Source organism: Plectrocnemia conspersa, unplaced genomic scaffold (genome assembly GCF_051122295.1).
Source record: "Plectrocnemia conspersa isolate PC_06_02 unplaced genomic scaffold, ASM5112229v1 ptg000005l, whole genome shotgun sequence".
Taxonomy (NCBI): Eukaryota; Metazoa; Arthropoda; class Insecta; order Trichoptera; family Polycentropodidae; genus Plectrocnemia; species Plectrocnemia conspersa.
The window spans coordinates 17440370-17467235 of record NW_028277169.1 but is presented as its reverse complement, the minus strand read 5'-3'; the positions used below and the strand labels follow the sequence as shown (position 1 = coordinate 17467235).

The following is a 26866-nucleotide window of genomic DNA, read 5'->3' as shown; positions in this document are numbered from 1 at the left end:
TTTAAGCCGAGGAAATTAGTAAGTAGTGCTTTTTATACTACTACAATACCAGCTTTGGGAGCCCACGTTCAATACACTGCACAGACTGAGGCTAGGCTCGACCTCCTACCTAGAGTGTCGCGAGTGAAAGCCGCGATTGGGTTAACCCTAGTATGTGATATTACAAAGAAATGTTTTATATACTATTACAATACCTAATACTTGGTGAAAATCTTTATGCGATAAGTCTTCGTTTGGAATTGCAATAGCGGTAGTACATATAATAATATCGGTATTAGAGCAAAAATCGTCTTTTTTCCATTTTTTTTAAAGCCGTATATTTTGTTTGTTAAAACCGAAATACCCATGTCTTAGAACAATGAAAACGACAATGGTTATGTTGCTTGAAAACAGAGGCTGAGAAAAAAATAATGTTCATTGTAGGGAGTAATCTAAGTAGTGCTATCGGTTATGGCAGGGGTCGGCAAAGTGCGGCTCCGGAGCCGCATGCGGCTCTTTGGCTCCTTGAGTGCGGCTCTGGCACAAATATCCACGGGCCCGGGCGCTAATTCTGATCGAGTGTCCTTATGTACTGATCTTCTGCTTCATAACGAGGTTCGATGGTTATCAAGAGGAAACGTTTTAAAACGTTTCGCGTCCCTATTGCCAGAAATTGAAGCATTTCTCCATGAGAAGGGTGTTCACTATCCTGAACTTACAGACAATCAGGATCCAAAACTTTCATTTCATGGTAGACGTTACGTCTCATCTAAAGCAGCATACCGTAAACTACAAGGGAGAGGAAACACAATTTTTTCGATGTTAGAAGAAGACATTTCATTCGAAAACAAATTATCCCTTTTTGCTCAAGATTTTGAAAGGGAAACATTGTTTCACTTTCTGAGCCTGCTGAAGCATCGCCAAGAAAATAATTCCTCTATTGACAAACACCATTTCAAAACAACTATTTTAAATATGAGGGAAGCATTTCTCAGCAGATTTCAGGAGTTTAAAAACAGCAAAGCGACCTTAGCATTCGTCAAAAATCCTCTTAATGCTACAATAACTGAATTGAAATTTTCTCCTTTTGGCATTGACATTGGTAACATTGAAATATAATTGCAGGATTTAAAAAACAAGGAAATATGGAGCTCTAAATTTCAACGTCTTTGTATTGATTTGGAAATATTGGAGAAGAACGAATGTGATCTTAGTTCACAACACTAGTGGTCTGCTTTGAAAGACCTGGAGAATGAAGACATGATCATTTTCAACGTCTGGAATAGTATTCCTGACTTACGATCAGCTGAAAAAACTTGCGTTTGCTGTTCTTTTCCTTTTTGGTTCTACATATTTATGCGAACAATCCTTTTCAAGCATGAACTTCATCAAGAGTAAACTGAGAAGTCTTCTTATTGACGAGAACCTGGAATCATGCCTAAAATTAAAAACAACAACATATAAACCTGACTTACTGAAACTTTCCAAGGAGATCCAAGGACATTGTTAGCATTAAGTGTTTGTTAGTCATTGTCATGATTTAAATTTATGGATACCTTACTTTAATTATTGTTTATCAACTAAAATTATAATAAAGGTTTACTAAATTAAAAAACAGATTTGGCTCTCATAACTTTTTTAAATCATTGTAATGTACATATTTGGCTCTTCGACCAATAAGTTTGCCGACCACTGGGTTATGGTATTATTATGCAGTTTTTATTTATTTTTTTTCAATAATATATACAAATTTATAACTTAAATTAAATTTATGTTACGTTTAAAATGAGTAGAAATAAATTAATACATAAAAAATAAATCTTTCGAAAAAAAAAATTATCGATATATTCTAAATTAAATATTAAATATGCAATAATTCAATCACATACATAAATATGTGTCGCATTTTAAAAACAGTTTTATAATTTTTTATGCACTTCTTTCTCATAAGGTTCTTACTAATAAGCATGGTAACTGAAAATAATGAGTAATATAGAAATATATTTTATTGCACTGGCCCCTGGTAAAAAAATATAGGAGACATCCAGAAATCGTCGATCACAAACGATATTCTGGCAATAACAATGTTTTTCTATATTTATTGTGCTCGTATTTTTGAAAATATTTTTTCCGACATGAATGAAAGTGAATAAATAAATAGAACAAAAAGGTTTTTGCACACAGTCGTCTAATTGATTTTTATTTATACTCGTAGACAACACAATTAAGCGTCAGCGTATAAAGTATTCTTAAAAGTACCTGAATGTAAAATAAATTATTTAGAAGCGTCCCAATGCTTGGAACAGGAAATATTTCTAAATTTACAGCTGGATAATTGGTCATACATATTGGCAATTAAAGTCGAAGTTCGACCTGCTTGTTAATTATATTTACCCAAAAAAAGCACGGAGACGACAATAATTAATACATGTCTTCTAGAAAATGTTATATAAATCAATCTTTAATGTAGCTTTATGAATTTAAAAAATTTGAATATTTACAAGTCCGTTTATTTTTATTGCTTAAGAAGAGAATAAAAAAAAACAGCCACTTTAAACACAAATATTTTTTGACACACAAAAAAAATAGCAGCGTTACCAAAAAAGTAAGAAATCATTTTTTTCGGGCCCTAATCTTTTTATTCTAAGTATTTCTATGTATTATTAATAATATTTATAATATAGTACCCATTTTAAAATATAAGTAGTTTATATATACAGAAATTTAAATAATATGATAATTAGTATTGAAAAATATAATTTATACAAAATTAATCTACCATGAATATTTATGAACTGATAAATATTGTTATATTATTTTATTATTAAAGGTCAGATCATTTTCTCAGAACGCGGATAAATTTTTGGTACTAGAGGTGCATAGACCTGCCATAATTATTCGTTCACTTTATTGTTATTTTACCAACAAATACAGGGTTATACAATATAAACCATTAGAACCTAAAAGCACCTGAGTTCTAAGAAAAATAATTTGCTATCAGACCCTTAGATATTAAATATATGGATCTAAAAACAATATAAAATAAATTATTTTTAGATAAAATATATATATATAATAATAAATTTATCATATTTTTTTACCGGTAACTGAAAAGCAATATAACCCTAATAATATACACAATTACAGGATTTTTATTAATAGATTGATTATTTTAATATATTCTAGGGACCGAAACAAGGCATGGACTAGTCTAAAAATACGGCTTTAAGTTATTCCCTTTTATGGCGGAGCGATGATAATTTATTACAAGATTAGCATTATCGATAAATAAAAAAGATCATAAGTTTAAGCGACAATCATTATTATGGAAAAATGACGTATAAATTTCGAGACTAAAGCCACTTAATCCGCAGAAGTGTCGTTACTTTGTTTTATGTATATACAATATAATAATAATTTAAAATGAATAATCATGTTTAACGAAAAAGGACAAGACAATGTTATAAAGCGAAACATAAACAAAGTGACGTTATCTGAAGAGGTAAAGGCCTAATTTAATGAGTGACATTTATCAGTCAAAAGGACGACTTAACGACTCAAGGGGATTTGCATGACAGCAAAGCTTGAATGGAATTTTCAAAAATGTTTTAATTGAAATAATTTGCTTTTTTAATTAATAAGATAATAAATAAAACTTTGTAAATGTGGTAACAATAAATATAGTTGACTGATTAAAAAAATCATATATAATAGTTTTTAATTAACCATACATAATGTTTTTAAAATTTGAAACATGCGAGTTGGTTGATATATTAAATGTGGTCAACAAGAAGATTTTATGTGATTTGCGTCAGAAATTGAGGGTCGTATATATTCGTGCGGCCCGCGAGAGGATTAGAAAGCTTTCCTTGCGGTCCGTGAGAGGATTGGAAGTTTGTGTGCCCTTATATTATAAATAATTATCATATCAGGACTATTTTTACTTATAAGAAGTATAATCAAATATGTTTTTATTTGATTATACAACACATCTAACGTAACCACAATAACATATCAATTGCAAATTATTTATTAATTAAATATGATCATTATTTACAATGTATACAAACCCCTAATTTATTACATAAATTTACATTTCAGGCGTCTGCAATTAATTTATATGTATCATGTTTATAAGATATTTTTCGCCTGAAAATGTTGATTTATTATAATACTCTTATATTTATTATGTCATCAGTGAAAGCTCACATGTATTTCATAATGTATTAAATTATCCGCAAAATATTTTTTCAGTATAATTTCACTGAGTATGAGAGTATTTCACTGCTTAAAATCAAAGCCATAAATCTAGACCTCATCTAAAAGTATAATATTATAACCGTTGTTATTTATTACGTTGAGTCGCATTATACAACAAAAACAACGATTTCAGAATTATGCTCACTTCATATAAACGACATTATAACCAAAAGCGTATCGTGAAAATATAATACAACAAATATAATGTAATAATCATTACTTACTATCGGAACATATTAAAATAAACGTCTTTGTGATATGATGTTATAGTTTTGTTTACAATATAGTATATCTGAAATGGTATCTAAATTCCGCTTTCAACTTATAACATCCTCGCAATTCGTTCCTCGAAGAGTCCTTAAATCAATACCCTTCAGAATCCGATTGTTATCGAGTTCGATTTAGCGGTTTAGCCCCGTGCTGTAACTTCTTCGGCAACAGTTTACCAAAGTCATAAATAGTACGCAAGCGATTAACCTCCATTCAGCGATACTACAACCGGGCTATTTACTACGTTAAACTGCAATAAATCAACGCCCCTCGTACAAATTAGCGGCGCATTTTTCGCCACATTAGGACTACATAATATGCAAATACTCGCCGTATAATTTTATAACGTTTATTTTTTCAACCCTGGGGTCGAGGGGCGTGAACCGAATTAATGAACGGTCAGAGATGGTTATTATCCACAGACCGTTAAAAGTAAGTGATACAGTTGTTGAAATAATCCACAGAGTTGGTTTTAAAATAGTTTGAAAATCACCATAATTAGCATAAAAGCTTCACTCGAACTCACTATATATAGTTTATAACCAAATAGCCGCATTGACTTAACCTTAAATCTGCGGTTTTAATCAGAGCTTTGCAAATTGCGACCTCAGACTCGTTTGTTTGTAATTTAACGTGTCTAAATATGTTTAATATGAATCGATGTTTTTAAGCAAATATTTATAACAAAAAAGTTCATTGATTAATCAACGCTATAGTATATATACATATGTATATACAAATCATTAATTTTATCAATTTACATTTTACCTCGCATACTACTTATAATATATGTTTGCCAATTCATAAAACTTTTATTTAAAAAAAACAATTAAGAAGGTTAAAAAAAGATATGTTTGTTAATGGAAAGATATAAATTATAAATGAATGGTAATAAAATACCTGTTGGTTAGTTATCGTTACTTTTTAAACTAAAATAAATACAAGTTTATATTTTAGGTAAATCCCTACTATTTAAAAATGTGCAAAAATTAAAAAAAATGATCTGCAAAAAAATAAAAAATGATGCCTGCACTACAGTCTCTAGAAGTTGTCCTCACCGAAGTTACAATTGGAGTCAACCGAGACCTACGACTTCGAGTAAGTGACCACACTGTCGCAAATTTCATATGCCGTCCGGACGGCGGCCGCGAATGACGTCCGGACGGCCGCTTCTGTCACGTACAGCCGGCATATTTGCGCGCAATTTTTAAATTGTCATATATTTTAAAATTACGCGACTAATAATTATAAAAGACTTTTGCAAAATGCCATAAGGCATAAAAATGATACTTCAAAATACGAACACCACATCTGTGACTATCCTAGAATTTGTCACCATCGATTCTAAATAAGAATTCGTTATGGTGTGACATTTATATAAACCGATCTAGGAAAATATATAAGGATATTGAAAACGATTTTTTTAGCAAAATCAAGTGCCACTAATTATTTTTTAAATATATTATTTTATATGAAAAAAAATATAATAACGGTATCTGCTAGAAGAATATACTATCAAAAATATAATTAATGTCTTTTGGCGCCCTAAAATATTCAAAGATGTCAGTAAAATCTGTTGAAGTCCCCGATAAGCATATGGTATTATAACTTGACCACGTGACTACGATGCAGCGCTCGACATGCGTGTTAACCATAGGACGCCTACGCGCATATTGAAATTGAACCGAGATACTCGTTCTATCTTAGTTTATGAAACACCATATCATAATCTCTCTCACACGCGAGAAAGCAAAAGGGGAAGTATCTCTCCGCTCGCGCTCGAAAGAGCAGCTCCGACTTCGGTCCCTTTGACTTAGGTCCTTTTGCCGACAATGTTCAGAAGCGCTCGAAGCTAGCCAAGTCAACTGAATTCCCCCTATTTTACCTCTCGTTCTCGGTAACATCGGACAGCTTCCGACAGATTTTAAAGCAGGCAGAACCGAACTCGACCGAAGTAGCCCCGAAGTAACCCACTATATTCTCCGTCCTTGGCCAGCTTCCAGAGAGTGTAGTGTAGGCATTACAATTACTTTTTACAAGAACAAAAGCACACAACTATTTATTAACTCAATAGACAGTACACATTACTAGTTAAAATATATAAAACGCACGGTTTTTTTCATGATTGATATAGAGAAAGCTTTCGACAAGGTGTAGTACGATTATTATTTAAATATAAACCTCATTAAATAATGATCTATCAGTATCGCGTATTTTTTAGCTTGAGATTCTCGTAATACCTGTATTCATTTCTTTAGCTAATGATAATAATAAATCATAGCTATATTAACTAGTGAATTTGTATTATAATGGTGCTTACTAGAAACTTATATTGAAAATTACTCGAGATAAACAGAAGCCATAACATGTTAAATATATAAGAAACTATTTTTACACATTTTCTAAGTGAACAGAATAGTTTTTAAAAATGAATAGATAGCGTTTAATATCTATGTATTGTTAAAATTAAACTTTAAATTGACTAAATATACTAAGGAGCTAAAGGACTGGTGATAAAAGTTAAATTAAAATAGTAACATAGCATAAGTACATGTTATCTAATATATTTAATGATATATGCGAATTGAAACTTAATTATGTATCTGTTTCTCTTTTTACATTGCAAGGTTTTGAGTATTTTAGTCACTTGCTAAGCTAGTAGTGCTATTTGAAAAACATCTCAATTTTAGATTTAAAAATGAAAAGAGTTTTTTTCTCATAATATGTATTATTACAGAGTTGAATTTTTTAGGTAAGTATTATTCAATAAGCACGCTGCGAGATTTTTTGTTAAAATCATCGAAACCCTTACATTTACTCGCTTTATAAGTATCGACAGTTTGACATATTTATTAGTATGACCTTTATATATATTAACTGTTCAATGATATATATTTATTTGCAAATTTAAACCCTCTCAATTGCAAGATATTTTAACTATTATTTTTAACGTAACTTCTCAAAGGCATAAATATTTTGTCTTTTATTTTTAAGAAAAGCAATGAATAAAAATCAAAATTAAAATATGTCAGTCCTCGTTAATGTGACAATATTTTGACTATTTGATGTATTCGATATCTTTCATATTTAAAGTTTACCTAAAATATATAAAATCATATGTACACGAGCTTTAGACAATATATTATAAGCGAAGTTTTTAAATGTTTTAAGATTCAAAAAGCAAAATTTATGAAAACGTGTCACGTTTTTTATGTTAGACATTATTTTTTAATTAATAAAGATTTTTATGCTGCATGGCAAGTTAATTAATAAAGTAACAGCACTTAGCTTAATATAATTATTTTCCGCATTGCGTTGTCAAATAAGACTTGTGGTTTTCTTTAATTATAATTTCATTTTGTAAAAAAATTCGCACTTAATGATCATACTATATTTACTAAATTACTTAGGAAATAATAAACGATTCTATACTGCATTGTAAAATATGTCTAAAATTTGACTTACAAAATTCGTTTTACTTGGAAATTATTCATAAAAATTTACTTAGCACAGATGTACAGGCATTTAAAGTAAACTTGATAAACAAGCAAATATATATCATTAAAATGTCAGATATAGGCATTGCATTATTTAATATTATTTGCATAGTTATAATTTTTCTGAGATCAAAAATATTTAGAGCTATTAAGGTAAACAGGTCATTTTTTTTAAATATGTTTTCAATAAAAGTATTATCTACATTACAATTTTAAAACGTTTTATTTAAGAAATTTATTAACAAGTGCAATGGGTTAAACAATAATCTAGTTTCAAAAAGTAAAACAAGAGCAATCGTTATTTTAAGAAATTCAATTACAAAGGCATAATGTAATGTTTTAGTAATTAGGTTAGATTGTAAAGATCGAATAAAGAGATAAATTTCAGATCGTATGAGCAACAAGTCGTCATACATTGCTTATTTTGATAGTATGTACATACATATATGGGTATAAAAATTCTAAATTTTAACGATTAGATGATTTTACGAAAGCATGGGTTAATTTTGAACTAATTTTTTTTTTTCAACTAATAAAAAACACATTTTGTTGCTTAAGTTTATCATTAAATACTTTGTTCCGTACATATCTAACATTATATTTAGCCCTTGAATATTACACAGTTTTATTTTAACAAAACGTATGTCAAAAAGAATAATATAATTATATTAAGTTGTTGTATAAACGAATATTTTCTTACTAAGGCAATAAAAGCTAATTAAGTATAGGGTATTTTATCGCAAAATTAAAAAACAATATTTTATGTTTTTATGTCATACGTTGAATTACGAAATTTTAATAAAGGTTTTTATTATATTATAAAAATAAAATAGATATGGCTTTAAATTATAAAACAAACTTTAGTATATGTGTATAACCCAAAATCGCAAATAATCATAAATGTACTATAGCACTTTTAATTATCACTGATGTATTAGGTTTATGCATTTTATGTGTTTGTATAATTATTTTTTATAACACAAAAATTTAATTAAAATATTTTTATATAAAAATTAGTGGAGAGTACTATATAAATAAAATGTATGTCACAAGCTTTGTTAATGTGCTACAATACGAATGATTAGTACAAAACTGAGATACTTATATATCTCGAGATTATTTTTTTCAATATACTACGTATGAAATTGATGTAAGCTGGTACGAAATTAAGATTTAAATATCTATAAGCAAAACCGCCACTAGAAATAAGCTTTCAATTTGTAATCTAAAAGGGACTATTTTTTACGGTTACGCTTTGTTACAAACCAACATTGGGCTTTTATTATAATAATATGGTTTTCTTTGTGTACGCATAAATATATACATATTTGTACTCTAATTATAATTGTCTGCCTTTTCGCATTCCTACATACATCTTTCGTTTACTACATAATCTCAGCGATTCGCTTAGCGCCTAACAAATTTATATCCCAGCTTAATGTATCGTATTATTTGCCCGGAAAAATCATTAATTGCAAATGGCAATAATCGATAGGTTTACATAAAACTGCTTATGTAGAGATTGCATTACGTTGCTTTTAAATATCAATCTTGCACTGAAATAAACGATTCGTCATTCGACAGTATGTGATTTTTTTATAAATTGAAAAATTTAAGTAAAAATGCTCTGACCCGTAGCAAAGCAATATCTATTCAAAATTGACGTTGTGTATATTTCCACGGGGAACTTTGACGTTTCAATGAAAAAAGCGTATGTCCGAAAGGCATTCGAGTAACTCGTTAATCAAAATTAGCACGATATGGAAATTCACTGCAAGAAAACTGGTGCGAACGATTTTTCGGAGCCGCGGAAAAGGTATTTCCCGCGACTGATTAATTTTCAGGCAATTTGAAAAGGACTGTTTTTCAGTCCAGACTCTTATAACCCTTATCAGAATTACTTTTTCATGTTTGAATATTTACATACATATATAAGAAAGCGAACCGTAATTCTTTGTTTTTTGTGGCTATATTTTTTTAAACATATATACATATTAAGTTAAAATGTTACAAATAGAATATATAAGACCTGCCTCAATTTTAGCTAATCACCTGATATTTATCTATGAGAATATGATAAGCTAGAAAAACATTATCTGACGTGATAAAATTAATGAGGGTTAAAAAGATATATGTAGATATGCATATAACAAAATATAGTTGAAAAGTAATTGTAACAACACTAAAGTTTCTGTTTAATATTCAAATAAACGTGAGCTCTCTTAAAGTTACACGTTTTCAAAATACTAAGCATAAGGATTATTTAAATTTAAAATTAAAATAAGAAAAGCAAACTTGAATAATAACAAAAAATATTGTTACTATACAAATATTTCTACACCGTTACATGGACAAATATGTATATATTATTTTATAATAAATTATTTTATATTTCATTGTATTAGATCAAACTAAGCATATTAATATATAATCTCTGTACAATCAAATATTCATCAGCAGTTGTGCTGATTAAAATTTAATACTCCCAAAATATTCATACAAACTCATTTTTGAAATACTTGAATATAAATCTCTTTAGTAATCGATTTTTTGTTATAAAAAAAATCTACAAAGCACTAAACAGAAACACGCATTGCTGCTTAATTTAATAAATTGATAGCTCGAGTATCTGCTCCTGAACCCATTCGTACGCTACGAACTGGTTTCGACCGATTCAAACACTTCTAAATTATTGAGAAATAAAAATTTTCATTTAAATATCATTTTCGAAGAATTTTGAAAAATAAAAAAAATATATGTAATATATAGTAAGTGAATAAAATAATACTGTAGGTATATTAAAGATCACAAAATTGGAAAGAATGAATTTTGGGCTCCTGTCCTTAAACCAGAATTTTTCAAACAGATAAAAATAACAGCTGTTGCTACTTTACATTTTTCATGTTTCAAACAAGATAAAGATTAGAAAAACTAGATTTATGTTTACCGACAGAAAAATTATATGGCGAAAATATAGTTTTTCAATCTGCCGATTATTATTATCTAATTTTTAAAATACAAAGCATGATAACGCTGATTAAAATAGTTGAGAAAATGGTAAACAAATCTTAGACAATTTTTTTTAAATATCCACGACCTTTATATTATTTAAAAAGCTCCTAAAAATCTTACTTAAAAATAAAAAATTAAGGGTTCAAAATAACACATTTATTAATTTTGAAAAAAAAATTGAAAATAAAATACCCAGTAATATATAGAAACTTTCTAATAAAACATATAAAAATCTACTTAATTCTTGGGACCTTTACCAGCTAGAATTTTTTTTTTGGTCTTATATAGACATTTTATTTTTATTAAAAATAGGTATTGCCACATACAGAATGGTAAAAAAACTTTATTATATTAAGATATTAAATTCTGCAAACTTATTTTTTACTACTTTTACTATATTTGAGGCATTTTCTTTTCACAAACTGTTAAATTCAAATATCTTGCAAAAACACAATTAGTCTATTCATTAAATGCAATTATCTTTGATTACGAATGTACAAAGTTCAATACTTTTTTATTAAAAATATTAAGTTATAATAATTTTAATTGATTTAACCTCTCTTTTGAATTTCACATACAATTTTAATATAATTGTTTAGTGTATTGCAAATAAAAAAAAATATAGAAATACGTACTAACCTAAAAATAAAGTGCAGAATACCCATTTTTCAATCCTCTATTTATTTTAAATATTATAGTTTTAAGTGACATACTTTTTAATTTGCCTGTTCATAATATTTTGATTTTCTATAATATTTTTAATTTAGTATTTTTACGGATATTTTGTGTAATTTAAAATGATTTATCAATGCCGATATTGTTGATTTTACACCCTGTATAAAAACTAGTAAATTTTACACTATTATTCAGTACACCAAATCGCTTTATTGAATTTATGAGTTATAAAATAATAATGTACATTTATATAAAACGATAAAAAATAAATTGAATTGCTGCTATGTTATAGGATTCCTATACTTTCTATGACTAATTGAGTCTTAAAAAATATATTTACTACTATTTAGTATGCATATAAGCATTTTACAAAGATAAATCATTTAAACAGACTTAAAAATAAGTCCATAATATAAGCTCAGAAATATTTAGTTCATCGGTAAGTTTAACGTATACGTTCAATATTTTGTATATGTCAGTTGTTTGTTATAAGCTATTATTAATCAATTTTATTTGAAGGATGTAATAAAAAAAAAACACTATATTGTGCATAATATTATTTTAGAGAAATATCGAGATTTGTGTTTGAATGCAATATTCATTTAAAAATTTTAATTTGCAAAATATTTATAATGACGATGTACATGTCATACATAATGAGTAGGGATTCCAATCCCGGGCCAAAATTTTGATCCCGGGATTTCGGTATTGCAATTAGTCGATCCCGGGATCCCGGGACCGGTCCCGGGATAATTTTCATGTTATTTTATCGATAAAAATAATTTAAAATGAATAATACAATATATTTTTACATCTGTTTTTTATAACGTACAATGTATAAAGTACGTATAATTTTAGTATTGGACTTAAAATAGAAAATAATATAATAAAAATAAAAAAATGAAGGTCCTATATATTTATTTGAGAAGAAAAAAATGAACTTTTGACAATGTATGTACATACCTATGTACATTCATAGACACAATTAATTGAAAACACTATTTTGAACAAAACTCACGGAGTAACATCAAAGCATCAAGTGTTTTATCATTTAGCCTTGGTCTGATTTTGATTCCTAAGCAGCCTGCTGCTGAAAAAGCACGTTCAGACTCACAGCCTCAAAGATTCACAGATGACACGTGCAACTCACGCAAGTTTGTACACGAAATATAACGATGTTGTCAATAATAATTCGATTGTGCTTGATAAATCAACCAATCCGAAAAATTCGGGATTATGTTTTATAATCCCGGGACTCATCGGTTATTGAAAATCGTTCGGGATCCCGGGATCCCGGTATTCGGGATCCCGGGATTGGAATCCCTATTAATGAGTATATCTGATCAGTTTTAAAAACGTTTAATTCTTTCTGGTGAGCTGATAAAATTATAATAAAAAATTGATAAATGTAGTATTGAGAGCAGAAAACATTTGTTTTTTTTCTAGTGCTTTTAATGCAATTTATTATTTATATTTAGGCAAAAGTTTAAGAAATGCAAAAGTTATAAATACAAAATTTTATCTTTTAAGCATTTTTTGTACGGAGAAAAAATATTAAAATATACAGCTTATATTGAAATACATTTTTATATAGCAAAACATCGTTGCTTCCATTTTTTCAAGTAATCCGCTATTGTTCCTTAAAAATGTAAATCCGATTAGGTAAATGTAAAATCCATCAATGAAAGCCAAAAAGTTTGTTTATCAAAAATATATAAAGTCAAGAAAAATATTTATTATTTAAACATAAATATGCGTTAAAATTTAATAAATATTTCAGTGATATTAAAAAAAAATTATGCATTTAGTCTCAAATTGAATCAAAATAATCTTATCTCTATACCAGCCGCATTTTTCAATGAAATTCGCATAATTTTAACTTAAGAAAATCAATGACAGCTTTAACCGTGAAAGCCAGAGCTCAATCTTGCATGAATGTAAATTTATATATCTTGCCGTCTCAAGGACGCAAAAATTTAACCAATTTGTGAAATTGACACAACCTTCGATATCAAAAATCTAGCATGAAATGGCGTTTGAGGCGATATTTTATATAATATTTCCAAGAGAAAAATTTCGCCAGTGTGATAAAAATTTAAGTATAACGCCTTAGATATATATAATCATTTTTGAGCATAAATTGTACATAGGTTGTTCAAAAAGTTTATGATTAAAAAAAAATATATTGGTTTTGCACTGCACCGTTTTATTTAAAAATTATTTTCTATATACTTAAATATTGTTAAAATTATATGTTTATATTTTTTGGTAAAATATCTTGCACTCTACCACGAAAGTTTTCAAATAAATAAAAATAAAAATAGTTCGGAAAATTTTTGAGCAACCCTCTAATGCGATGTCAATAAAAAATATAATAATTTGCACACATTTCTCACAACAGACGTTTCAATTTACGCCCCAATCGTTAAAGACGAGTGGTTCGCTTTTATGACACGCGAGTCCCTTCATAATAAATTCTTTAAAAGCCTGTTTGATCTGATGAAAGGTTCTTTGATGTCGTAATTTTTGGGATCACTTTTTTTTAGCCGTTATTCGCAACGTGAACTATTTTTTTTCTTTACAATAAATAAAACAATACATCTCTGCAAATATAATTTATTATCTAACAATAGATGATAGATAATTATTTTGCCTTATTGAGCAAAAAAAATATTTGTACTTATACATTTTTTCAATAGTAATATTGCACATTGAAGCGCTATTAAATTACATTGAACGATCGTATAAATAAGTGGACGATATTTGAAAAGTTTTAGACACAAAGTTATGTAAAGAGCTTAACTTGAAAAATAGTCAGGCAATTACGGTAAATTTAAGAACTACACTGGACGTAGATATGTCTTATTTTGCTGCGATATTTCATACAAATAATATTATGTGGATAATTTTTAAGTAATAAAATTTATTATCATTATTTTGTCGTACAAACTACAACTAGTAACTTTTATAAAAACAAGTTTTACATTATTAAAAAAGTTGTAGCATGTTAATTTTAATTCATTGTTACAATAATGAATCAAGAGGAAAACAGATTAATTTTTTTTACTCTAAATGAATTACTACAATAGCAACTGACACTCAAAAATGGTAGTGCTATTAAGCTATTGATACATCTGAATCCTGTGCAATGGAATGTAATTGAGACAATAATCCTGCGATCAATTATATATTTAAGGACCAAAATTTGTTTAGTACCAGTATCTCATTGATTGAAGGAGCATGAATTTTAAAATACATATTACAATTGCAGAGATAGTCACACAACGACAGAAATTTTATTTTTGCCGCAATGTTAAGAACATTGTGCTTCCAGATGAAAAATACGATGGCTTTTCATTTAATACAATACAAATAAACTTAATGTATCGGGTAGTGGGTTAAACTAGTACAACGATATTGTAAAGTAAAAGTAAGAGCTTTCGATCTTAAATTGTCCATTTACGTCAACCTGTGCACAAAAGAAACCGGTCGTTACTTTAATTGGGTTTTCCGCAGTGGTCCAAAGACATTTGTGTAATGGAGATGGATGTTGGCGTTACACTTGTCTTACTTAGGTATACCTCATGGTCTTTTTATTATTATTGTCTAAAGCACCTTCATCAGCTTGACAATAATTTTAATGCAAGACCGAGCGGAACTTTCGCGGGAGTTTATGCGATTGTTATCGCTTTAATAACTTGACAAAGAAAACAGAAACGAGACAGACCACTAATTAATAATGTATATACATCCATTTGTAAGGATTTCGGACTAATTCGGTTAAAGCACGTATTCGCAACCTTATTACGGAAAGAGCTCGTTAAGGCTCCTAGGGATCGATCAGATGTTCAAACAAGGAAGAGAAGTGAAAATAAATACGCTTTCTTTTCTTCGTTTAAAGAATATAAATCAGGGTGCAAATATAAAGAAACGTTTAAATATTTGATCTGTCATTCAAATCATATATGTATATACATGGTGTAAGTGGGTCGTCATTATCCTATACCTTTAGTTATATAAGTTATTCTAGACTCGTGAGAAATGTAAATGTAGTTTATATTTATTGTGTTAGTTGCTTTAAAATAAATTCATAAATTTTAAAATACAAACACATAATCTTTGTAATGCACACAAGGGACTCTATTATACGAACTTCGCGTGCGTAATTCTCACATAAAGTGATTGTTAAGTGTTGTTTCAAACTCGCCAGACTCATACGTCACAAACTGATTTTAAAAGTTTATTTAAAAAAAAATGTTTACTAAGCATTGCGCCAGCTACGTTATTATTTAGAGAAGCTTTAAAGCACTTTAAATTTTGTAATGGCAAAGTATTGAGTTATCGATTTTAAACCGAAGTTTGCAAACTCTAAATGCAAAAGCAATATATGTATATACAAACATATTTAAAAATAATACTGATAAACACAATCAAGTCGAAAATGGTTAAGAATGGTTTTACTGGTTATAAGAAAAATAAAAATATTTTTAAAACCTATCATAACATAATAAAAAAAATACCATATAATATTTTTCAAAAGTATGTAAGCAGTGTCTTAAAAAATATTTATAAACTCTAACAAAATAGCAACAATTCTATTCAGTAAAAAAAAAATATCTAATGAATCTCAGAGTTTTATCTAATTTTACATGATAATTGCGACAGAATATATTTCGGACTGACAAACCGTATTTTTTTTTCCAAAATAAATATAACATAAAAACGCAATTGTAATTTTTGATAAAAATCAGCATTTAGCGTTTGCTTAACAAATGTATATTTTGTCGCGATTGCCACATGATATAAAATAAAATAAACTCTTCGAGATTTATTAAAGATTTTGTCTTTATATTTCGGTAAAAATATAGTTATGACACTATCTTTGGAAAGTACTTGTACTATTATTTAGAGATTCCTCGTAAGCTATTATTTATATTTTTCCGATATTTTATTAATATTTTCTTAGTCTACATAATCAATGACGCTCTCCACAGTATATTTCCTCCTGAAGCACAATATTAAAAAATAAAATATCAAACTCTTTTTTAATAAACTTAGAAATAAATTCATTGCTAGTGGCGATTACAATGCCGAGAATATAGCATAAGAATCAAGACTGAAACAGTAAAGAACTGTACCAAGTAGCAGTGAGAAATTACTTGAGGTGGATCTCCACAGGACAACAGACGAGAAAATTACCTGAATTGATTGACTTTCGTATCATCAAATGCATAATGTTTCAAATTATCATTAGATCACTACAGGTATTTTACAATTATAAAATGACTATGATATGTTCAGAGAAAACTTAGAACAAATTATATGTACCTCTAAAAGGTAATGAAAAATTAGATCAGGCAATTGAGCAAATAACAAAAACAATTAAAACGGCAGCTTGGAATGCTACTCTTAATTAAAAACACAACTGAAAAAAAATCGCATGACTGTCGTAACTAAAAAAATAGCAGAAAAATGAAAACAATAGATCAAAAAGCGACACAACAAAATTTAGCAAAGCCGTTTAGGAGCTTTAGGCTACAAAAACCGATTACATACTATATAAAGTCACGAAAAACATTAAACCAACTTATACAATACTCGGAAAATGGACAAAAATCTTTGCTGCTTAAGACATTTTTTGTGTTAAAAAATTTACTTATTATTAATTCATTAATAAATTGTAAATAGATAAATAATTATAATGAAAAAAATTCTCCACAATGTTTCGCCCAAAATACTTTATGCATCATCTTAAGTGACACTTAATTAATTGAATTGATGCGTTTTAGTTGTTCTTAATGTTGAAAATACATATAGTTTAGGACTATAAAAAGATTTACCATGAGTAAAGTAGCGACATGAAACACGAGATAAAATTCACATATGTTACAATAGAATGCGAATTCTAATATGTAGAATCGAACTGCGCGATTTTTGTGACAATTTGGTCGGCCAACTTTTTTCAACAATAAACCATTAATTTTATTTGCAAACATGTCGAGAACTCAAGCGCCACAATGTAGTCAGATTGAAATGCGAATTTTTAACTGCAGCAATAATGGCGACGGTACAGTTTCCCGTTGTAATATATAGGGCGCGTTATTGCGGGCCTAGTGGGCACCGCTAATGCACCACTCGCTTCCTTGCACACATACGTATAATATTATGATTCTTTCGTTTCAGTGCCCTTTCACGTGCAGATCACCTTTGTTAAGTATCATTTCATCTGGCTTTCGCCCGTACAACGTTTCGGTCCTTCAGAGGCTCCGCGGCCTTAAGCCCTTTCGCTGAAACCCCAGGACCAGAGAGCCATTTGCAGCGCGTGAAACAAGCGAAAATGATTTAGAGGCCCGCCGGATTAAATCGAGGGCCCTTATTTCAAGAAGCGTGCAATCTGTTTGCAGGCACATCTTAAATTGGAAGCCTTTTTAAAGCGGATTCAGTTTCAATGTGCGCTCGCCGGAGAGAAAATGGCTGCAGCTTTGCCATTATATTATATATTTCAAGTGTCCGTTTATTGCGAGGGTAATTGTATAGAGACGGGACTTTAATATAATGCTTATTAATTTTCGTAATATTCAACGGTCAACGTGAAAGCTTTCATCAGATGTAATTTCAACGTAATGTATTGAAGTGGCGCCTTTTATCAACGAGATTATCAAAAAATTAAATAGTTTAAATCATTTTTTTTTTAATTTTTACCACAAATATCTCAATGAATTACATAAAATACTCAAAAGTGATTTAGAATTACATGTTTAATATTGATTAATATATACTACATAGTTTTGTGATTTTTTATAATTATTTCTATTCAAATTTAATTTAGATATAATATAAATAGTTACATATTTTACAACTGTTTATTTTATTAGTATTTTATATATATTTTTTCAAGTGAAATATTCATCATATTTTTTATACAAATACAAATAAACAGTATGGTAAAATAATATAGTAATTTAGCAAATCATATACCTATAAAATGTTACTATTAAATCCATTTACACGATAACTTCTGACCAAAGAGATGACAACAATTTAATAGCGGTAATTTGTATCATAACTCTTCAAGATAAGCTATTCATTGCTTTTACATTATACGTATTATATGTATGCATTACATAATATTAACATTTATTATACAAATATTATTAGGTAATCCCAAAATAAATGTCACTTTTTAAAAAAGCAAAAAATCAATTTTTGATATTTATTTTAGTTTTATTGATTTAAAACATAATTTTCATCTAAAATTTTTACCCTCCCCCATCTATTGGTCAATTTTTAAATTTTATGAGCATTAAACATTGCATGTTTTGATGCAAGTGTTGCATCAATATAAATAAATGGTTGTCGGAAGGAGCAGGGTCTGAAAAATAAGGTAGATGAGATTAAACCTTACAGCGAATTTTTATAGTGTTGTAGAACTATTTGACATATGCTTAGAAATTGTAATGCCGTTATTGGGGCAAAAATCGATCTTTGGTGGCGAATTTTTCAATACCGTAGATTTTATTTGTTGAAAACGATATCTCCATAGCTTAAAACTACAAAAATGACAATCCCTCCATTGTTTGAAAACAAAATGGAAAATAAAACAATGCTCATTGTAGGGGATTTACCTGATATTATTTAGTATTTACTTTTTTTAAATCAATATTATATAAACATTGATTAAATGCTACTTTTAAAATAAGTAGAAATAAATAAGTATACGAAAGATAAATTTTTCAAAAATAAATAAAATATTATTATATAAATAAATCACATTTTATTCGCAATAATCTGTTTTTTTAAATATATTGCATCTTAAACAAACAAAATTATAATTTTCTGCGTAATATTTTCTCATAAGGTTCTTTCGGATAATCGTAACTGACAAGAAGTAATGAGTAATATAGGGATATATTTTATTGATATAAATTAGCGAGTGGTGCTCTAAATTCTGATATAAAAATTTAGGAGGCATCCAGAAGCTGTCCATCAAAAATGATATTATGTCAAAAATGATGTTTTTTGATATTTATTGTTCAAAAAAAAGATTAAGTACTCGTATTTTAAAAAATATATTTTCCGACAGTGTAATAAATTAAAAGTAAAGAATTTTTTTATACAATGTTATACTATTGATTTTATTTGTAGTCATACAAAACACAATAAATGATTTTTTAAAAGTATTTTTAGAAGTAACTGAATGTAAGGAAAGTTGTTTAAGAGCTGCTTAGTGTTTGAAACACAAAATATATTATACATAAATAGACAGACAGAGAAGTCGCCATTAATTTCTGCAACTTATGTTAAAATTTAATTATATTTACTAAAAAAGACGACCATAATTACTATATTTTAATTCAATATCTTTAAAGAAAATAATTTTTTTTGCAAAACTCGCAAGCATGTATCAACATTTAACAATATATCACAGCATAAACTTAGCAGTAAAGCATTCAGTTCGACATTAAATAAATGTACATTTATTATATTTGCTGACTAAACAACATTTAAAAATTCTAAATACATTATGACAATTAAGTAAAGTTGTAATGTAATAAAACAATTCATAATTTAACAAAAAATATACAAATCACAAATTTCTACAAAACATAATCACCTATGCTGAATCGTAGTAGGCATTGAAAAGGGTAATGATAAAATTAGAACATTTGCTATATCAAAACTATAATTTCTAATGTATTAAAATGTTTAGGTTTTGCTAATCTCTAAGCATAAAATATTCGAGCGGTACTCGGATTATTTTTCGTTTTTTTTTAAATAGATATATGGCAATACCGATATTGAAAATTCTGGTATTATTACAATTCCTAATCTATTGACAATTGCAGGCCTTTTTTCCCTTTCTCGTGCACAACAATCCATCACACAGATATAACAAGAGACTTACTCAGGTGTGGCCAAAGTGAGACTTACTGTTAAAAAAGACATTCATTTCGGTACTACCTAATACAATACAATATAATTTTAAAAGATCTTATTTTCTATGTAGCATATAATATTGTGAAACACTTCACTATTGTCAGAAATATTTAATGTATTTATAGATGAAAATTATATGTTATTTATCTTTTAAACGATATCATTGTTACAATATCATCCATACCTTCGGGCACAATTAAAGCCACAGAACATACAATGTATTGAAATGAAATTTGATATTGCTATGAATCTAATACATTTATCGCTACTGATGTTTATCAAGTAATAATTATTTCATTTAATTGAATTTCGTAGTAGTTTAAGTGTGTAATGAATTGAGTTACTCTAAATAAATATACAAGGAACGTCAAAGCTTCGGCGAATCCATTAGGTTAAAAACTCGATTTAACATTTATGTACCAATGTACATATATACGTACATATATTGAATAAAAAATAATAAGAAATTACCTTTCGTTTCATGCATTTCCACTGTATGATTTAAGAAACAAATTTGTTTTTAAGATTAATATTTAGCATATAAAAAACGCGAGCTAAAAGAAAAGCTTGACTCGCGTTTAACTGGCGGCATAATACGCAAATTGAAATATTCAATAGGCTATCGTGATTATTTCGGCCGTTCGAGTTTATTACTTAACTTAATTTCAAATGAATAAGAAATTATGTTTCGAAAACAACAACAACCTACCCAAAGATTCAAGAACAAAGTTATAAATATTGCCGCCGGTGAAGAGTTTCTTTGTGTAGCCCAGGATTGCTTTTTTGCCGATGCGCATTCATTTTATTTACACTCTGTTTTGGAGTACAATAAAAATGGTAGAAGATAAACTTTTTCAATTACATGACCGTTGTAAAGGATAAAGACCGATGGTGGTCATATAAAATTTACAGCCCGACAATGACCGACCACGTCTATCGTAGTAAATAAAAATATGTACTACATTTAAAAAAATCAAATAAAAAATATTTTGTGACAGCAACATAATAATAAATATATTATATAAAATATACAAATAAGCCACAAGCTTTTTCATATCGTTCAAGCATAAATTTTTAACAAATTCATCTTGTATTCCTTATTCAAAAATCAATAATAAATATGGATATATCTATTATCTTATTTAATGAAAAAAATATATACGGATCATCGTGTATTATTAATACATAAATCAATTATAAATAAATACTTTGAAATTTTATAAATGTTAACCCAACAAACAATTTATTATATTATATTATATAATAATATGATAAAACAGAGTTTAATTACTAATTAACATAAGAAATTTGCATATAAATTTCATTATAAACAATTTTAACTGATATTCATCTTCGCTACCAATAATATCGTTAATTAATTTTTGTAACAAGATAATACTAATATAATTTTAATATAATGTTTTATCAAAATAATTAACGTACAATTTTACTTAAATTGTTGTAGCAATAAGCTTATAATTTATTTTCTAAAAATTCTAGTATTTAAGAGACATTGAATAAATTTAACAGCTGTTCGATTCTAAGATGAAGTACTGATTTATTTGATGATTTTATTTAGTGAAAATATTATTTAAAATAATTATATTTTAAATAGAAAATCGTTACCAAAAATAAGTTTTAATAAGTCATAAAATTATCTGGATGTTCTTAATATAATTTATTAAATATTATTTGTTTTATTCATAACAATATTAAGATTTAATAATTTGCCATTTAAATTGCAATGCATACGATTTCTTACAGCCTAATTTTTTTTAATTAAACACTTCATAGTTAGTAAAAAATAATATATTCTAGCATTAAGTGCCATGATCTTAAACTTATCGCTAGTAATTTTCAGAAAATTAAATAAGTATTTTAAAAAAAAATATTTAAAAAAAATGATATATCCAACTTTATTAAATAACAACAGATTATAGATTAAAAATCGATTGTGAATATCTATAAAATAACTTTGCGACCTATATTAGATAGATGTTTCATTTAAATGAGACTTAAATTAAATTAAGGTGAGGAGCTAAAAATAAAAAAGTATGGAAGCTAGTCTTATAACATTATATTAATATATATATATATATATATATATATATATATATATATATATATATATATATATATATATATATATATATATATATATATATATATATATATATATATATATATATATATATATATATATATATATATATATATATATATATATATATATATATATATATATATATATATATATATATATATATATATATATATATATATATATATATATATATATATATATATATATATATATATAATACAATTATATTAAGATGCTACGAAAAAATGGACAAATAGTGAGAAAGGTATGAATATTTATTTAATACAATTTAATAGTAAGTGCTTATAACTTAATGTAGCTCTAAATATATTTAAAAATATCAAAAATAAGTATATTCCAAAATGAATCTGGATTTAGGATCCCCAGTATATACCCTAGTCAAAATACGCAATAAGCTATCGACTTTTATCGGTTCAAATATTCATTTTTAAAGGTTTTCACACGAAGTAAAATTCGTTTAGAAACAAAAAAATAAACGTGTTTTCACAAGCGCCCTCTCTGTCGGAATCGGAGAGGCAGATTGGTTTTTTGGGGAGGAAAACCAATTTTTTTCGGTTAATCTCCTCCACTTTTCGGCGTCAAAAGTGTCGAAAGCACACTTAAAAATCGAGTTGTACAAAGTAAACAGTGAAAGAAATTGAGTTTAATTGGCAAAGACTTACTGGACGAGCTGGCCGTGGCGCTGGAACTCTGGCTGATGGGCACGGGCCAGGGTGGCGCCCCCTTCGAAGGCGTCCCCCTGGAAGCCCCCTGGCCGGAGACCACGGTAGTCCACCCCGTCACATCCGGCGCCGGTGGAAACATCTTCTCCTCCTGTCCAAAATGACAATAATCAACAATCTGGTTAAACTTGTCGATCAACTTTCGAAAGGAGCTGATACTGAATTATCTTTGAATATTTAGTTTAAATATAATAATAATAATAATTATTATTAAATACCAAATAATACAACCAAATTTATTTATAACATAACAAGCAACATTTGAAATAGAAAATATGCCGAAAAAGATTATTTTTAACATTTGTCAAAGATATTTTAGAGCTTAAAATATCTTTACATTACAGATACCAAAAATATATTTTGGTAAATTTCAGTAACCTTGATTAATATTTTTTTTACTCTTTAGAACTATATTCTTTAATTTTATTTTCATAATTTGTATGCTTTTTATTTTGTGCACTATCTATTCAATTGAATTTTGCTTTGTTAAACTTTTTTTTTAAATATTTCTTTACAGAACCCCAAAAATGTAATCATGACTGTAAAAATACGTGTATCTGCTTCACTAGCAGATTTTTTTGGAACTATTGCAGGTGATTTCGTTACAGAATTTAATGTCATGCAACTATTGTTGCATGACATTAAAATCGAGTATTTCAACATCGAGAATATTCAACACGGAGTACTTTGCTTGACTGTGATTTAGCGCATCGTACAGAACGCAAATCAACAATAAATTGTTAAAGTGACACGCGCTCCGCATAAAAAAGTAGAGCATCATCAGTGCCTTACACGTACAGAATTCATCGTCTGTATTTTAAACATAAATACTTTTTAAAACACATCGCCTAAATCTGCCGGTCAATGAGATCTGGAAAATGTAAGAGCGTAAAACATGGACAATGCTAGCTATCGATTGATATCTCAACAGTGACTCTAAATATTTTTTTAAAGGCAATGAAATCGCATGTGTTCGAATACTTTTAGATCCACAGCATATAAAGCCTATTTTAAGTTCTTAATTGCCAAGCATATGTCGCTAATAAATGAATAAAATAGTATAAAACCCAAATTTTATCTCTGCGGTACTCCAGATTTGGCGAAATATTTTTTGGAGCGACGATTACCAAATTTTCAATCTTTCAATTCAAGTTGCTCAGTTTTTGATCAATTCGACTTGGATTTTAGAATCAATAAACTTTTTCACTGCCTTCGAAACACATAAGAGATTAGTTACAGAAGAATGATACGGAAAAAAACCGTGTTGTTGGTCCACTAGCGCCTACCGACAGTGATTATGTATATATTAGTAAATTATATCAAAATTATTTAAAACTATTTATATGGATATTTGAAATAATTTTACAAAAACAGGTCAAACTATCGCAAACGATTTATCAGTAGCTTTTATCTAAATGTGTTTGCAATAGTGTGATAATAAATTTGCTCTTTGCGGTTACAAATAAAGTAAAATCAAATATTTAAGAATTATCTTAAAGGAACTGTTACACAAACAATTGAGGCTAATAATGAAAACATTTTTTTCTATATATTTAATAAATAATATACATACAAATTGTAATGCATATCTATAAATACAGCTATGCGATATTAAATAAAAATATTCTATACATTTTGTAAATCTGAAATATAATTGTTTCAATTAATTTGAAACATAGTTTAAGCTTAAATTATTTTTCTCAAGTTACAGTAAAAATAACAATTTCTCTTTAAGATATTATTACACAAACTTGTTACTTATAATAATATTAAAAATATAACAACACTGTTACAATACTACAACATTATTTTGCCATATTAACTTGAGTGAAATGCCATTGGCAAACTTCGACGATTGGCCTAGTTTAGTTACTTTAGTTCTATCTAGTTATCATATCAAAAGCTACCATCCACAAATACAAAGTTTATATAATAAAAAATAATTAATTATACACTATAAGTGATAATTAAGTATGCCATTCTTAATTATTATATAATAATTTAATAAATAGTATTGCCAAAATTTAATAAATAGCAAAAGTTTTTTTCAATATCTTAATTCCAAATTAATGTATGCATTAGTTAATTAAAAATATTATTTAAGTATAAAAATATATTATATACCTGATACTAAGATTAAGATATATAAAATGTATTGATCTATATAACGGATATTTAACTTATAAATTAAACAAATATAAGGGTTATTTATTTAATAAATTAATTAATAATAAAAAATCAACAACCTCTTATAGTATTTATAAACATATACGTATGTATTAAATGTATATTTAGGTTTGTAAACAAGACAAAATATACGCCCAAAGATATTTTTAATATTGTATATTAGAGATCTAGTAGAAAATCTCATTACATAGTGCCCCTGGCAGCATCAAATAAAAGCTGTAGCATATTTCTTAAATTGTATGAGAATTTTTTTTTATGAAATAATAAATGTAACAAATAAACAATCTGATACATTTTTATGTATAAAATAATCATTCTTTTTTGTATCATAGTTGATCATTTGTATACTATATTACATTTTTTAATACTTAAACTTGATCAATTATCGCATGTTACGACTTATCTTTTAAAATCAGTGGTTCATATATCATATAATAAAATACGATATATACTTGAGAACAAATATGAATATGTTATGATATACGTTTCTGGATAGCCATAATTCGACAGCTAGTCTGGATCAATGAGCTTTGCACATTATCAATGCACATGGCAACAATTTGAAATGCTGCCAACATATATCTTACTTCAGCTTTACGACACCAGATATTAGCATTTTCAAAATCCTTTCTCGTTGTAACAAATGGCACCCCATATAATTCTTGTGCTCAACAATGCGAGTCTGAAGCGCAAGATTGCACATGCTCAAACACTAAAACTTTGTCGAAAACTAATGTTGCCCATTTCGAACGCCAATATAACAACGTCTGCTCTATGTTGTAAATTTATGTATGCACGCGAATGTGCATAAATGAAAATTATGCGGAAAGCCTCCGCCATTATTTCCATGATACGTATTCGAGATTCGACGTCGTTTAAAGTCGTTAAACATAATATATTATAATATACACATTCGATAGGTCCTTTGACCCTCGTCTCGGCAAAACAAAGGTCACCGCGTGGAAGATAAAGTTGACAAAGAAGAAGAAAAATTACAGCAATGACTTTCAAAACGTACCTAAATGGTAATGTTAGCTTCGATAAGGATATTGAACGGCATGTATAAATAACAAAAATGCCTAAACTTTAAAGCTCCATTAAGCACAAATCGCAACTTAAAATCATTTAAAAACCCATCTCGAAAAATATATAATAGAGATAAGATAAGTATTTAAGGCATGTATTATTGATGTTTAAATTAA

General features: G+C 27.7%; 1 protein-coding gene across 5 annotated transcripts in view; it reads right to left on the bottom strand.

The window, feature by feature from the left end:
* Nucleotides 1-26866, bottom strand: part of LOC148234992 (dipeptidase 1-like) — a 239457-nt gene that overhangs the window by 90350 nt on the left and 122241 nt on the right. For all 5 annotated transcript variants that reach the window (XM_088186421.1, XM_088186420.1, XM_088186419.1 and 2 more), the window contains one exon: nucleotides 23418-23568. In XM_088186421.1, the coding sequence (XP_088042547.1) occupies nucleotides 23418-23568 (151 nt within the window). The remainder of the gene's footprint in view (nucleotides 1-23417; nucleotides 23569-26866) is intronic.